The 14,519-nt window shown below is 37.1% G+C and overlaps 1 protein-coding gene across 7 annotated transcripts in view; it reads right to left on the bottom strand.

The window, feature by feature from the left end:
• Positions 1-14,519, bottom strand: part of CACNA1D (calcium voltage-gated channel subunit alpha1 D) — a 201,981-nt gene that overhangs the window by 56,254 nt on the left and 131,208 nt on the right. For all 7 annotated transcript variants that reach the window (XM_074603344.1, XM_074603345.1, XM_074603350.1 and 4 more), the window contains 10 exons: positions 13,803-13,932; positions 10,931-10,990; positions 6,485-6,591; positions 5,300-5,387; positions 4,697-4,804; positions 4,473-4,525; positions 4,084-4,230; positions 3,158-3,359; positions 1,853-2,011; positions 457-567 (listed from right to left, as the gene is read on the bottom strand). In XM_074603344.1, the coding sequence (XP_074459445.1) occupies positions 457-567; positions 1,853-2,011; positions 3,158-3,359; positions 4,084-4,230; positions 4,473-4,525; positions 4,697-4,804; positions 5,300-5,387; positions 6,485-6,591; positions 10,931-10,990; positions 13,803-13,932 (1,165 nt within the window). The remainder of the gene's footprint in view (positions 1-456; positions 568-1,852; positions 2,012-3,157; positions 3,360-4,083; positions 4,231-4,472; positions 4,526-4,696; positions 4,805-5,299; positions 5,388-6,484; positions 6,592-10,930; positions 10,991-13,802; positions 13,933-14,519) is intronic.

Here is a 14,519-nt window from a genome sequence, read left to right as displayed (position 1 = left end):
AAATTATTTATGCGTATGTTTGTAGTACTTGGCTATATTTTATGCAGTAAAGAAAGAATTTTGCATTTCAGAAGAGGAAATCTAACAGAACATACCGGTCTTTACTGGAGATAAATTTAGTGTAAAGTTATGAATGTATTACCACGAATAGAAGAAGTGGTAATGCTTGTAATAGGAAATGATTTATCCGATTTACAGAGGGACATTTTCGTTACCTCAAAATATTCCAGATCTCATCAACCACCTTGTAATATTTTTTCTGACATCTGTATTTCATTTCCTGGAGTTACGTATGTAAGTATTATAAGATTAACATTTCTATTATGATTTCACTGATTAAGAAACGCGGGAAATGTGGGTTCTTTTTGTTCTTTGAATAATACATAGCTAATGTGAAACTTACGTTACATTTAATTCCTGCGGTGATGACCTAATTAAATCATATCTAAAACTTACCTTGGGTTTGAATGCAATCAGTTTCAAAACCATTTCAACAGTAAACACTCCTGTGAAAACCATATTCATAATGTCCATTGCATCATTAAAGATCTTAGACTGTCCATAGTGCTGTGAATGAAAAATACAAGACTTTTAGAAGTAAAGGCTTTAAAGCAGTAAGTGAAAATAAGGCAGCCTAAGACAAAACTGGCAAAAACGCAGCACAGGAAAATATACATGCAAGACTAGTGGAGTATCTCTGGTCAAGAATGGAGTTTTTTAAATCTAATGTGTTTAGGCATTAAGTGGAACAAAACTGTCATTCCTCTACATCCTAAGGAAATCTCCAGAGAAATGGTTTTGGGAAGAAAACTGTTCCCTCAAAAAAGGACAACAGCATTTTCCCAAGTCTTTTGTGCTAGGTTTTAAAATTACATAAACTTGTGTCACACCTGCTTAGAAAAGCCTGCAGTGTGTTAGTCACAGGGTAACATACATTGTGTAGGAGCGGCATTTTTAAGAGGATACAGTGCATGCAAGTTTACTGAAAAAAATGGAATGGTTTTGTAAACTGAATTTGAACCATTCCTTTTCTTATCAAAATCTGAAGTACCAGGGAAAAGAAAGAGACAATCTGGAAAAGTAGATAAGAGAAGCAGTTGGCAAAGAACTGCATACATAATATAGAAAAATTAGGAAAACAAAAATATATATACAGAGCAAAAAAACCCCACATGCAAAAATACACACAGGTATATAGAGATATACAGCTAATATATGAAAATATGTTTGTGTAACGTTTGCATTATCACACAAAACTAGAGTTGCTCCATATATTAAGTTTTTAAACTTCTGAAGAAGATACAGACACAGAGAATAGAAATATCAAAATGGTTTGGGTTGGAAGGGACCTTTAGAGATCATCCAGTCCAATCCAACCAAATATGGAGTAGTACATGTACAAAATGAACCCAGAAGGAGTACAGAAGCTACACAGAGGTGAAGTAATGCTGGAAGGCACTGCATGAAAGAATACATTACATACAAGAGTCTAAGGCGTTGACAGAAATGTTTGCTAACAAAATTAGACTTTGATGTTCTCCCCAGATTTTCTTGCACATGGATTATCTTGGGAACATACGCATGCAATATACATTAAATTACACTGCAGGTACAAAATAAAGCTCAAAGAGCTTGATTAGGTTAGGAAGAACTTTATCAACATGAAGCTGTTTTAAACAATTTTACTTCAGGGAACTGATGAACAGATTAGAACATGTCACAGATCAGAGGTGCTTTTTTTTAATTTTCACGTCATAAAACAAATATAGGTTGCCACAAATGAAAGGCATATCACGTATTCCTTCCCTGCAATTTATGCCAATAGCTTCCAAAGAGCTTCTGGTTTTCTTACCTGCATAGCCAAGCAAAGTGTGTTCAGCATGATGAGGACAAACATGATGTATTCAAATCCAGTGGAATTCACCACATACCAGAACTTGTACTGGTAAGGATTTTTTGGAATATATCTACGAAGAGGACGTGCCTTCAAGGCATATTCTACACACTGACGCTGTAAAAGCAAATACATCAAAAACTGTCAGACTATACCAAACAGTTAATCAACTGATAATATAATTAATAAGTGCAAATTGTTACATCTAAGTCTTAAAAATAGGCAGTCTATCTACCTGATATAGCGTGTTTTATTATTAAGTGTTAATAAAGTAATCAAGAAGCTTACCAATCCTCACTTGATTATTTACAACTGTACCTCATCATATACACCACTCAGCCACATACAAAGACTCAAATAATGCTCACAGAAATTCTGAAGTGTTTCACCTGTATACCTTTTATATGCAGTAGTATATCGCCGACTATATGTATGTATATATATAGTATGTAGCATGACTATTAATTCACCTCTAAGTCATGTTTTGTCTTTACTAAGTTTTCAACAACCAGTGTAACTGCATAGCATAAAACCCTAGAGCCTGCAAAATAAAGACCGAGGAAGAGTTACTCGTAAAAGTTTGGTTAAATTGCCCAGCAAAATCATGTCATATATGTACGAACATCATGGCTTCATCTCCTACTTTATTAGTGCCTGAAATCTTCACGTAGGCTGGGCCTTCCACTTGCCTTTCGAAGAATGCTTCTAAGAGCTGACTGACAGGGCACAAAATGCAGAATGAATGCTGGCTAAAGTACCTGGAAATCATCACTGGTAACTGATGAGTTTCTCAGTCAAAGGACGAAACAGGAAAAAGGGACAGATTTTTTTTTTTTTAATTTGAAACTGAATATCTCCTGTGAATTTCTAAATAACTGGTGGGAGCAGGGGCGGGGAGTAGAACGTTTTGAACACTTTCAAGACTATTCAGAACACAAAATTTATTTTCCTGTTCTTATTGTAAAATCTACCTCTGCCTATGCATAATCTGGCAAGTGCTGTATTCTTCTTAATGTGACACCAGTGAGACACTAAGAAGCTACAAGCTTAATGTAACACCTTTCACAACAAAAAGACCGATACATTTGGCTTACAGAGGAAGATACAATGACCTGAATATAAGCTGACAGTATGTACTACTTCCATTTCTTTACTAAGACATGTGTTTGGTGCCCTCTTCTGACCCAAAGCAGAAAGCAAGCTCTTCATGCATAAATAAAAAAGAATACTTCCAAAAGTTAAGAGTTTATTATTAGTTTTAACCTGATTTTTGTCCAGCTCACAGTTCTTATACTCTTGTTCTCCCTGTTCTTGGAATGTAACAATCACAAAACCAACAAATATGTTCATCATAAAGAAAGCAATAATGATGATATAGATAATGAAAAAAATGGAGATCTCCACTCTATAGTTGTATACAGGTCCTACATTCTCGCCATTTGAGTCAATGGCTTTGTACAGCAGCCTGAAAAACAAACAAAATTTTATCTTCATTAGCATTAAAATGGCAAAAGAGTAAAATACGTAGACTCAGAGATTTCAGAAATTGTCTGCTGTTTATTGTTATCTTTTCCTAGTTACTGACAGTGCTTACAAGCATATTGAAACCAGAGGAATGACACCACACAATGTTACATACTTTTTTCCAACAGAATCAGGGTAATGACCAGATGGTTGTATTTTTTACACCACCACCCCCCCAACCCCTCCCCGCCCATAAAGCTATCCTCTAAGACTTTTCTCATTTAGGGAAACAGTGAGTGGTAGAAGTTTGCTCTTCCTGGGCCTTTTTATGTAGTGTACTATTGCCTGATTTTGTAGTAAAAGTTCTACTCAAAGGGGTAAAATTTTCATATGATAATTAAAGGGCATTCACGGATAAACATCTAAAAGGATTACTTCTGTTAGAGCTAACGAATAGTTCATTATAGCAAAAGTATCTGAAAGGTTAGGAATCAAACAATGTAACAGAAGTTTGCCCTTCATAGATTGAGGTGAATGAAGAAATACAGGAAAAGTGCACAGATTCAGAAGGGTCGTAGGGTATTTTCCTTCCTCCATTAATAAGTTCTTATACCATCACTTAAGACTGCTTTGTTGCCCAAAAAAGGCATGGTAAATGATAACGAACTGTTCCAGAAAATGTAACCATCTTAATAATGCTGTGAAAACTTGGAGAATTCACTCACGCTGGCCAGCCTTCAAAAGTGGATACTGTAAAAAGGGCCATCATAGCAGACAGAACGTTATCAAAGTTGAAATCACTATTTTGCCAGACCCTCTCTTTGACCATTGGATTATCAACATCTCCATCTTTATAAACGATGTATATCCCTCTGTGGGAAAGAAACAATCTGTCATTAGTGAAATATCAAAATAGCCTCTATTCAAAACAGTTTATTTTACTCCCTTCCCTAAGGGAAGTATTTCCTTGCTAACCTGTGTTTTCGGGTGTACTTAAAAATATAATTCCAATTTACACAAACCTAAATGGCCTGATACATGCCTGCCCATTATCTGCTACAGTTTAAATTATTCAAAATATAATGTGACGTTCTTAGATCAAAGATGTTCTCACCGGCATTCCTCAGGATTCTGTTTTGCCTCATCGGTGCACCTGTAGAATTTTCCCTATACACAAAACAAAAAAACAAAAGACAAAATGCAGAATGTGCAAAATAAACACATTTATCCTATGACTGGTTCAGAACGGGACCAACCCAGTTCCAGCAGAAGGCACCAAGAATTCAGCTCGGCTTTGCTTTCCTCGATGCAGCGTGCATTTTGAGCGTGTCTACTCACCTTGAAGAGCTGCACTCCAATGCAAGCAAACATGAACTGCAGCAGAGTCGTAACAATCATGATATTACCAATAGTTCTAATAGCCACAAAGACACATTGAACAACATGCTGGAAAAAAAGAGAAAAAATACATTTTAATACAATTTATTAGTATCACAGAATACATACTGTAAAAAGCCTATTTTATCACATTCAGAGTGTTTTTTAAAACTCCTATTTTTGTGTTGTCAGTATTATAACTACTGCCGTAATTAAACTTGTTTTCTAAATTTGTCTATCAGTCTGTTGACACAGACCTATCAACATCAACTGATTACAAATTACATAAGCATTCTAGAAAAACAATTAAAATATTGCTCTGGCATAGTGCTTCACAGAAAGTATTACAGTCCAGATCTGCTCTCCACAGCACTGATGTTCCTCCACACATAAACTGGTGTAACTGTGGGCAGAATCTGGCCTAATATGTTTAAGAATCAGGAACTGATTTATGTTGCCGGGTGAACTCCTCAATGAATTCTTCTTCTGTGAGAATTTTTAACCTGAGGCAGGACTGAAGAATCAGGACGACGGAAATGCAACTTAAAAAATAAAAATAAACACCTTAAGTCCTTTTGCTCTGTTTATTGCCCTTAGAGGCCTCAAGACTCTTAAAACTCTGAGGATCTTCACAACTGAGATAGCGCTTGATCTAGGGAGAAAAAAAAAGTTATTCTGTTACTTTTAAGGTAACTGATTTTGTTACTAAGAATAAAAATGTTCTTGCAACTTCCTTATACGTGAAATTTCAAAGTAGTCTCAAGATACATATACAAGATTTTTTAAAGTATTTCTTCACTGATCCTTTATTAATATTAGAAAATAGTATCAATCTCATAACTAACATTTTGATTTCTGGAGCAACTTGGGAACGAACAGCTCAGCAGCTCGTCTGACACTGTAATGCAGTTAACTTTGGTCAGGAGCAATATAGTCCCCAAAGAATTTTTCAGTGTTGACAAGCGCTTTCAAAGACAGCGTGGAAGTCCTGTAAATCAATGAATACCTCAATTTCCAACCCGCTGGAGATGAAAAGATCTCAAATAACTCACTTTTTTTGCTTAAGTAGCTAGGACTGCGTTTTGAGGAAATAATAGCAGTTAAAGCACGTATCGTGAAACTGAGAGCTTGTGCAACAGATATTCCAGTACGAGCAGAACGCCAAGTGGGAAGCAGTTGACTGACACCCAGCCCTTGCTCTTTTCTAAGTCACTAAGGGTTTCACAGGCGATTTGAAATGTGGCACGACTGCTCAGTGAATCAATAAGCACCTTCCGACTCTTTTATTATGTTTAAGCCTGATCTAAACAAAGGGAAAAAAAATCTCTTCACTACCACTTACAGTCCTGAGTAACTCCTCTCCCCTTCAAATACTGTCAAGTTACATATCCCAGGAGGTCAATGCTGAAAGAGCAACCTTGTAGAACTAGACTGTAGATGTGGCAATAGCACAAAAGAGGGTATATAAACCTCCTGAAGCTTCAGGAATTACTCGTTATACAATACAGCGTCACGGTGCTCTGCCTTGTTCTCTTGGCAATAGTGGGAAGCAGTAATTTGTTTCCAACCCGTATCAGTAATGAGTGACAACGCTCTCCATATAAAGCACTACCTCTTGCCAGTCCCAACCCTGAACACCGATACTGCTCACCCACACGCAACAGCGGAACAAAAGGAGCCGAACACTGATTTCAGCATAAAACCCCAAAGCAAAAAATAAATCATTCACATTGTAAGTACAGTACTTACTGAATACCAAATGATACCAGAGAAACACCCACAACCAGCAAATCCAGCAAATTAAAATAATTCCTGCAGAAGGACCCTTTATGAAGGAATGCTCCAAAAGCTGTCATCTAAAAATAGAATTGTTACGTGTTTAGTCTATATTCCAATTTATTCAAATTCACATTTAGGCTGTTTACAAGACACTTGCCTAGAGTGTGAATGCATACAATGTTATTTCATTTTCTAAAAGCAGTTGAGCTATAAAACAATCCCTCTGTGTAGATTAAATATTTCATTTAAGTCATAAAAATTCTGCTCAAGCAACACCAGCAAATGCGTTAATTGCTTCTGATATCAACAAATGTTATATTTTGTGTAAGAACTGATTAGGCTGAGCTGATTACACTGAATTGATTTGGCTGTTGTTAGAAAAATGACTGCAAGAACCATAAAATTTCCATGCTTACTAAACAGTAAGGTCCAGATTCTGACTCCTAATTATTCATACTGTCTTGAGAATTGAAAGACCTGAAAGTGTATTGCAAAAGCCTGAGAGTCAAATCTGGTACAGAACCAGCACAAGGCAACATTACACTGCTATTTGCCTTTGGCTCACAGGAGACACGCCAAGACGATGGGTGGTCTCTTGAAACAACCCGTAGATTGGTTTGTATTGCGTGTGCACAAGGGTCCCTAAGTTTTGCTTGTCTTTGGGGAATACCAAACACTGCTCTCCTTATTGGACTTTCTCTTCATTTTTGGCTTTCTGTGCCTAGATTAAGATGAAAGAAGGACACCAAGGGCATCTTGTGAAGGAACCTGCACGCATCGTTTGCACGTTTCATTAGGACCTAGTGATAGAGACTATTAATTACGGCTGCAGACAGAATCTGGGCAGATGTTCTCAGCTATCACAAAGTGGAATTTGGCTCCTAAATCTATGAATTAGACCCTTACCGTAACTGAAAGTACCAGTTAAAAAAATGCACAGAGGAATCCAGTTAAGCCATTAGAAGCCCAGAATCTGCACTTGAGTAGAATTTTGCATGGGTTTTTCCACAGTTATGGATTAAGATGGAAACATTGGAACTAAACTTGAAATTAAAATAAGGATATCTTTGAAAAATACCTAGTAGTCAGTTCAGGCACATGGATTCTAATTTCTTCAGCCCTATGGTCCTCTTGAAGCGCTCTCAGCTACTGATTGCTCTCCACAGGTAGGAAAACTCAATGCCAGCTAGAGAACATCTGATATTGACTGTGCATTTTCAACCTGTTACTTTCTGTTCTGTTCCTCAAGACGGAGTGAAAAGATTTTATTTCCTTTCCTCCTATTGCATCTTTCAAGACTGTTCCACAATGTAGAACAGAGCTACCGACTGATAACGGGCATCTCATAGTCTACTGCGTCACTACTCATGTGCACAAATTTGCAGGCTTTTTGCATGGAACACCATGGGCATCAGTGAAAGCTGTATATCTGCAAAGGAATGGAAACTACAAAAGACGCATTTTTCTTGGAAGCTCTTTCTCAGGTTAAACTTTCTTTTGTCATGATGAAAATACTAAATGCTCCTCAAAACTAGAAGAAGAAAAATCCTAAAGCTTTAACCTATGCCATGACATGAGAGAGATAACATAACTATGTTATAAAGTTTCCAATAAATTCCTACCTCTTTTCACTTACAGCTGTACAGTGTATGGCTAAACCCATTAAAATCAGTGGGAGCTGAACACTAAAATAACCTTGAATACCAAACACACATTACAGTGTAGTACGTTATCAGTTAGCAGCACAAGAAGTTTCACGTAAAGACAAAAGTAAGGATACATTGACCTGAAAATACAGGTGGAGTACCTAACTCCTCATCTTTATATGGAGACTCATATTTCAATCCCTACAAAACTCAGCGGAACAATTTGACTACAACTCTCTATAGCAAATCATTCCATCTTTTGCACGCGCTGTCACACAGCGGAACAGATGCTGCAGGACAGTCTCTGAGCTGAGCACCTGGGGCATCACTGGAGCCGCTCTTTTCCTCCTGCCTGCGATTCCACACCAGTGGGGACTGGTTTAAATGGTGGGGGATTAGCACAGCTGGGGTGAGGTTAAAAGCACGAGGCCCTAACCTGACCTCTGCTCTGATATTTTAATGTTTGCCAAACAGAATGGTAAACTGGATTTGAACACCATGTAGGGGTTATAGAAGAGAGAATTCTTAAATGGTTTAAACTGATGCTGCAGCTTTTCTGTTATTCATATCCTCATTCACACACCCGACACCATAGAATGTGGAAATACCCATGTCTGCAGACCAGTCAATAAAACAGAGTACAGAGAGATTCTCCACGTGCTGAGAGTTATTTCGTTTTAATGCTTGTTTTTTGGACAAGTTTCTTTGCTGCAGCTGATAATATTGCCTATAGTTATCTTAACTTCAGTTTCATATACTTTTTGCCTGGAAACTAAGGAATGCTACTGTTACTGCAGGTCTAGTCTTGAATTTACTCCTTGCACAACACACGCAGCTTCTGAATGACAGATACTGTGGAAAGCACAGCGCAAAACCCTGCACGGAAGATGTGGAGGACTCCAGCCATAAGCAAGCAAAGCCAGTGTCTGAGACATGTTAGTAAAGCAGGCACTGTATACATAAGTGTGTCGCGTTCTGGTTGTCCATTACATTTTTTATGGTACATTTTTTATTTTCCTTCATAAATACAGAGGAATGTACTGCAGGGCAGAGCTTCCTGGAGAAAGCTGAGTCAGGAGCATCAACATTTATGGCTATGATGGGCCTCCTTGCTCCTTTGTAATATTTCACAATGCCAGATTTCAGCAGTCCAAGATCTAGTGCTTCCTACTGCCCTTCAATAACTCGAGTTGCTCAGTGTCAGAATCTTGCAGTTAGCAGGAATGTCGCTCTTCTTAACACATCCAGTTACGCCTCTGTATGCAATGTTTTATAATTCTTCTTTATCCTACAGAAACACAACTGGAACTGCAGGGACTATACAACCTGCTGTTCAGAGCATGTGGAAGTTTTCAGACTCTTCTGCCGCAGAAACAGTGGTAACATTCAAATTCAGAGTTGGGAACTCATTTGATCTAATGCTGCAGTTCTTTTCAGTGCTTTGTTCTTTAGTTTGGCCTTTCTCTAGCAGCGAAAAAACTGTATATTTATTTGAGGATACTACAAATGTTGCAACGTTAATCAATTCTATAGCAAGCTCCTCCCTGCTGGAAATGAGAAATAAGGGGATAAACGCAAGTCTGGGAGAATATTTGCAAGCATAAAAATAGTCTGCTACTTACGGTACAGCTTATCTTGTAAACAGCCCAAATATTGCAACAATTAGTATTAATAAATTGCATTGTGAAGAGTATGCACAGCAATATAAGCAAAAGCTGGGAGAAGAGTTTTTGTTAAGCATAATCCTCAACTGGAAATGCAAAGTTTATGTACAGATTTTTAGTGTACCAGAAATGTTCAAGTGTATAGATCAGGGTTACTCAAACTAAAATCTCGTGGTGAATATGCACAGCATGAAACTTTCAGGAATCACATGTAAATTTCTGAAAAAATGTTTCACAAATTCCCACCAAAAATTTTGATTTCTTTGTTCAGCATTTTCTTACATGTGAACCTAATCCTCAGCTATATGGCTGCTTTGCCAGGGTAAGGTTCATACATCTAAAATCTGAGTAACCCCAATGGATATTCTTAATAATCAGTACACAAACCATACATTAAAATGCCAATTTTTGACTCATGCATGGGCAATACATTTAAGCAAGCATATTTATGCGTTTCTGTGTATTTAAATGTATGCCCAAGATAAATGCAAAGTATCTTAGTATACAGATAGATAAATGCAAGATATCTTGCAAGTCCTATTGCAAGAAAATAGTTATCTACTATTTTAGCTCTGTGAGCATAGTTCAGCAAAAGAAACGAGAAATTACATGCTCCCTCCTTGAAAGACTGATTATCTCTTTTGGAAATGCCAGAGCAAGGAGAAGGAAAAGCTCATGCGCAGTGAGTTATTTTTCCCTTTTCTGACAACTGTAAGTTTAAAAAGGGTAAAAAATGGATTATTAAATTGATGTAATGATAAAAAAATCAGCTTCTTCATGCATCCAATGGTAAAAAATAACCAATCAAAACTATGAGGAACTGTCAAATAAAAAACTCCTCTGGTTTAAAAAAAGTTTAGCTTTGATCGCTTAGAGAAAAGGCGAAGAACACTTCAAGTGCCTTTTCTTGGCAGGTGACACACAAGGAAAATCCCTTTAAACAAACTTCCTTTAAAAACCTGTTACCTTCAAAATGATCTCAAATGTAAACATACTAGTGAAGACATAATCTGCATACCCTAGGATCTGGAAGGTAAACAAAAAGTTACAAACATTATTGCTAAAGCTGCTTTTGAGCTAACAAGGATCAATTAACATTGCATTACCTTTAACAGGATTTCAACAGTAAAGATGGCTGTGAAAGCATAGTCAAAGTAACCAAGTATCTGCAAGGTATAATATGTGCCACAGTAAGAAATCCATCTATTAATAAATTTTTACAATTTAGACCACATGCACAACAACACCTGAATTAGTCTAAGCAGGGAAGTGGGGAATTTAGACAATGTAGTTTAAAATTCCAGCTATTGTGCAACCATTTTTATTTACTTAAAAATTCATCAGACGCCACTGTGCTTAGATATTAAATTTCATTACTAAAGAGTTAACAGGACCTAACAGGCAACATTTTCTTTCAATTCAGATTTTCCTCTATCAGCTTTCACAGGTACTTTCTTCAGCCTTTAGCAAAGTTACAGAATCTTAACAAAGAATAAATACTTATTAATAATAAGTCTTTTTTTTTTTTTGCATCAAAAAAATCAACTTCAATGGATGCTTCTAGTTTGCACATCATTCTACATTCTGCTACATTATATTGTTCCTGTATAGACTGGACTAGAGTGTCACAAAACAAATTAATATATAACTAAATTACTTAAAATCAGCACTAAAACTCTTTGTTTGTGAACACAGAAGATACAGCAGTGATTTATTCCTAAGGAATTTAAAAGAATCCACAACAGTCGCACAGTGATATGCAAACTTTTGAAAAGATTGCAGATGTGATGTTGACCTCACTGCTGTTGACAGGAACTACAACCAGGACTTCACCCTTTCAAGGTGGCCACATTGCTAGCATCTAATTTAGCCATCAACATGCACTGCAGTAGTGTGCTAGTTCAGTTTCAAGGATCTGGGATCAAATAGCAAACAGTTGTGCACAGAAACATGTTTCCTGTGGTTCAGCAACTAATAAAATGGGAAGGAGAAATAAAATAAAGAGATAACGCACAAAGAAAGTATTCTCATTAGATCATAAAAAGGAAATAATTTTTTCCTTGTGTTCAGTTGAAGACCACATCCTTCTCTCCCTTGCTGCGGATGAAAAAATAGGCAAATATTAAAGCCATTTAACAAAGATTAATCAGTAAGGAATTCTAGAGTTAAAATATTTAAAGGCATTGCAGTTTGTAAACTTTCATTCCCTGGCTGAGCTGGCTGGTTGAAGGAACATGGTCATTCAAGGTAGTAACAAGAAAAATACACAGGTCTGGTGCATTTATGAATATTTACAACAAGAGGGCAATGCCTTCCTGAAATCGCCCACGCATTTTACCTGCATGTGTCCCAAACAGGAATAATCCTTTCAGTTACCACCACTCTCCAGTTACGTTTTCCTAGCACTCCTCTAGTTACAAAAACAATTATCAGCCCTTCAAGCCATTTCTACAATAACAATTTCGGTATTGCCCACCAGCTCTCTTTTCCTTATCCATTAGTGTGATTTAGTCGTAAGATTGGACTTGTCCAGTTTTGTAGATATGGGAAGCACACAGCTCTACTGAATAGTACATGAAGAGTGTCTTTGTGTTTTGACCTCTTTCTACCTTTGAAGAAAGTTTTAGTTTTTCAGTTTTTACTTATGTTACTGAAAAAACGTTCAGAGAATGTCAACAGCCAGAAGAGGACTTTTAGAGGCTGCATCTACACCAGGCAGAACTAGAGGCATACGAGCCCTACTGACCTAGGAGGCCCATCCTTCCTGTAAGAGGTGGAAGAGTTTCTCTGCCTCCATGGCAATCTCGACAGATGAATTCATATCTAAGGCAGGAGAGTCCTGGAAGTTCTGTCAAAATATCCCAAAAGTCCCCACAGACTATTACCAAGTTGCATCATCTCAGCTATTTCATACCTAATCTAAAGCGTGCACAACTCACGTGAGAGGCTTGCCTCACCACTAATACAAGTGCAACAAGCATAAAACAAACATTAGTGTCATGAGAGTGGATTTGCTTTTGTTCCTCTGTGTAATAACTCTGCATTTGAGTAACAGGCAAGTCTTCTACGACATTAAGAACTTAAAACGGGGGATTCGGGGACTTTTTTTAGAAAAACACAGATATTTACTGACCACATAACCTACATTTATACTGAATAATAGAGACATTTCTGAAATGAACATTCTTACAAATATTTTGTTTCTACAAGTATATCTAAAAAAGGATGCAAAAGCACTTCCAAATTTTTGGGTTTGTATATAGGCTGAAATGGCATTTGACTGTGAATCAAGGCAAGAGCTGGGCATGCTCTGATCCTCATCTTACACGCGAATTTAGAAAAAAGTGAAACTAGTTTAGTTTTGGTTTGGACAATCAGGAATCCAAGGATCTTCAGGCCCAATGTGGTGGTACTCAAACCCATTAGTGTGGCCACACTAGTTTCTTTGAAAGAAGGGGTAGTATCCTCACAAATGTATACACTCACTAACAGAGTGATACTCTGAGTCCCCCAAGACCATATATCAAAGAAGAGAGGACAGGTCAGAGTCTATACCCAACATGTTATAAACAGTCATAATTTTAACTGGTGGTTATAAATCAGTGTCAAACACTGAGAGGCACTAAGAGTGATTCAGGAAAATTTATATCAGGTACACCAGTTGAAAATTATGAAAAAATATGAAAATTATAAAGATTATGCTCATCTTGAGCATATTTTATTCTGACATATTATTAGCCAACAAAGGAAAAACATAACGTACATAATAAATGGTTCCAATACCTACAATGTTCCATCAATAAAGTTACTTGTCTTTGAAGATTTATGTTTTTTAAAGCAAAAAAAATATAAATGTATGACTTGAAAAAGGAAAAGGAAAGTTTCTTAGCTCGAAAATTAAAAACCAGGCACTAGTCCCAAAGGATTGTTATCCTGAGAGGATATATTTGTCTTCAGACACAAAAATGACGGGCTTACATTATTTCGAAAAGAGTGGCTCCGAATTGGATCTTCTGCTGCTAGGGAAACACTGCTCAGCATGATGAAGACAAGGATGAGATTGGTAAAGATGTGGTGGTTGATGAGTCTGTGGCATCCCACTCGAATTCTGGAGATACAAAAATATACCACGTGTGCAAACAGAATTCAGCAGATGGCTAATATACAACATGTTTTCTATTACTCTGACAACAATGACAGAATAGAGCAACCATCAACAACTAAAAGCAGTGCAAATGCTGAAGTTATTGCTCTGATTTCTAAAAATGTAAATAAATTCAAAATCCAATCCACCTGTAGGGAAGATGCACTTATCAAAGGCATCTGAGAGAGGATTTCCCAGCTCCTGTTGGTTTTCAATGGGTTATGAATGCCACTGTAAGTTCCAGTGTTTGTACCACTGCACACACACAGCAGACAATGTCAAAAGGGCCAGCGCCAGACAAAACCATTTCAGATTCCTAGTTTGATTTGATTCTTATTAAGGCTGTTAAAAATACTCCTACGGCGAGATGTGGCTTAGGCTGCAGATCTCATTGTGCTACTTAAGAGACTCAACCCAAATCAGAATCTCCTCTGAAGATTTTCTTATAGAATTGTAGGACAAGCGGGTGCTGAAGATTACAGAGGTGCAAAGTTTCAGCCACGTAACATAAGTGGAACTGGATATATGGTTTTCGGACTTTATCTTCAGTG

This window comes from Larus michahellis, chromosome 10, assembly GCF_964199755.1.
Source record: "Larus michahellis chromosome 10, bLarMic1.1, whole genome shotgun sequence".
Lineage (NCBI taxonomy): Eukaryota > Metazoa > Chordata > Aves > Charadriiformes > Laridae > Larus > Larus michahellis.
Note: the sequence above shows the minus strand (reverse complement) of the source record. Positions and strands in the feature narration are given on the sequence as shown.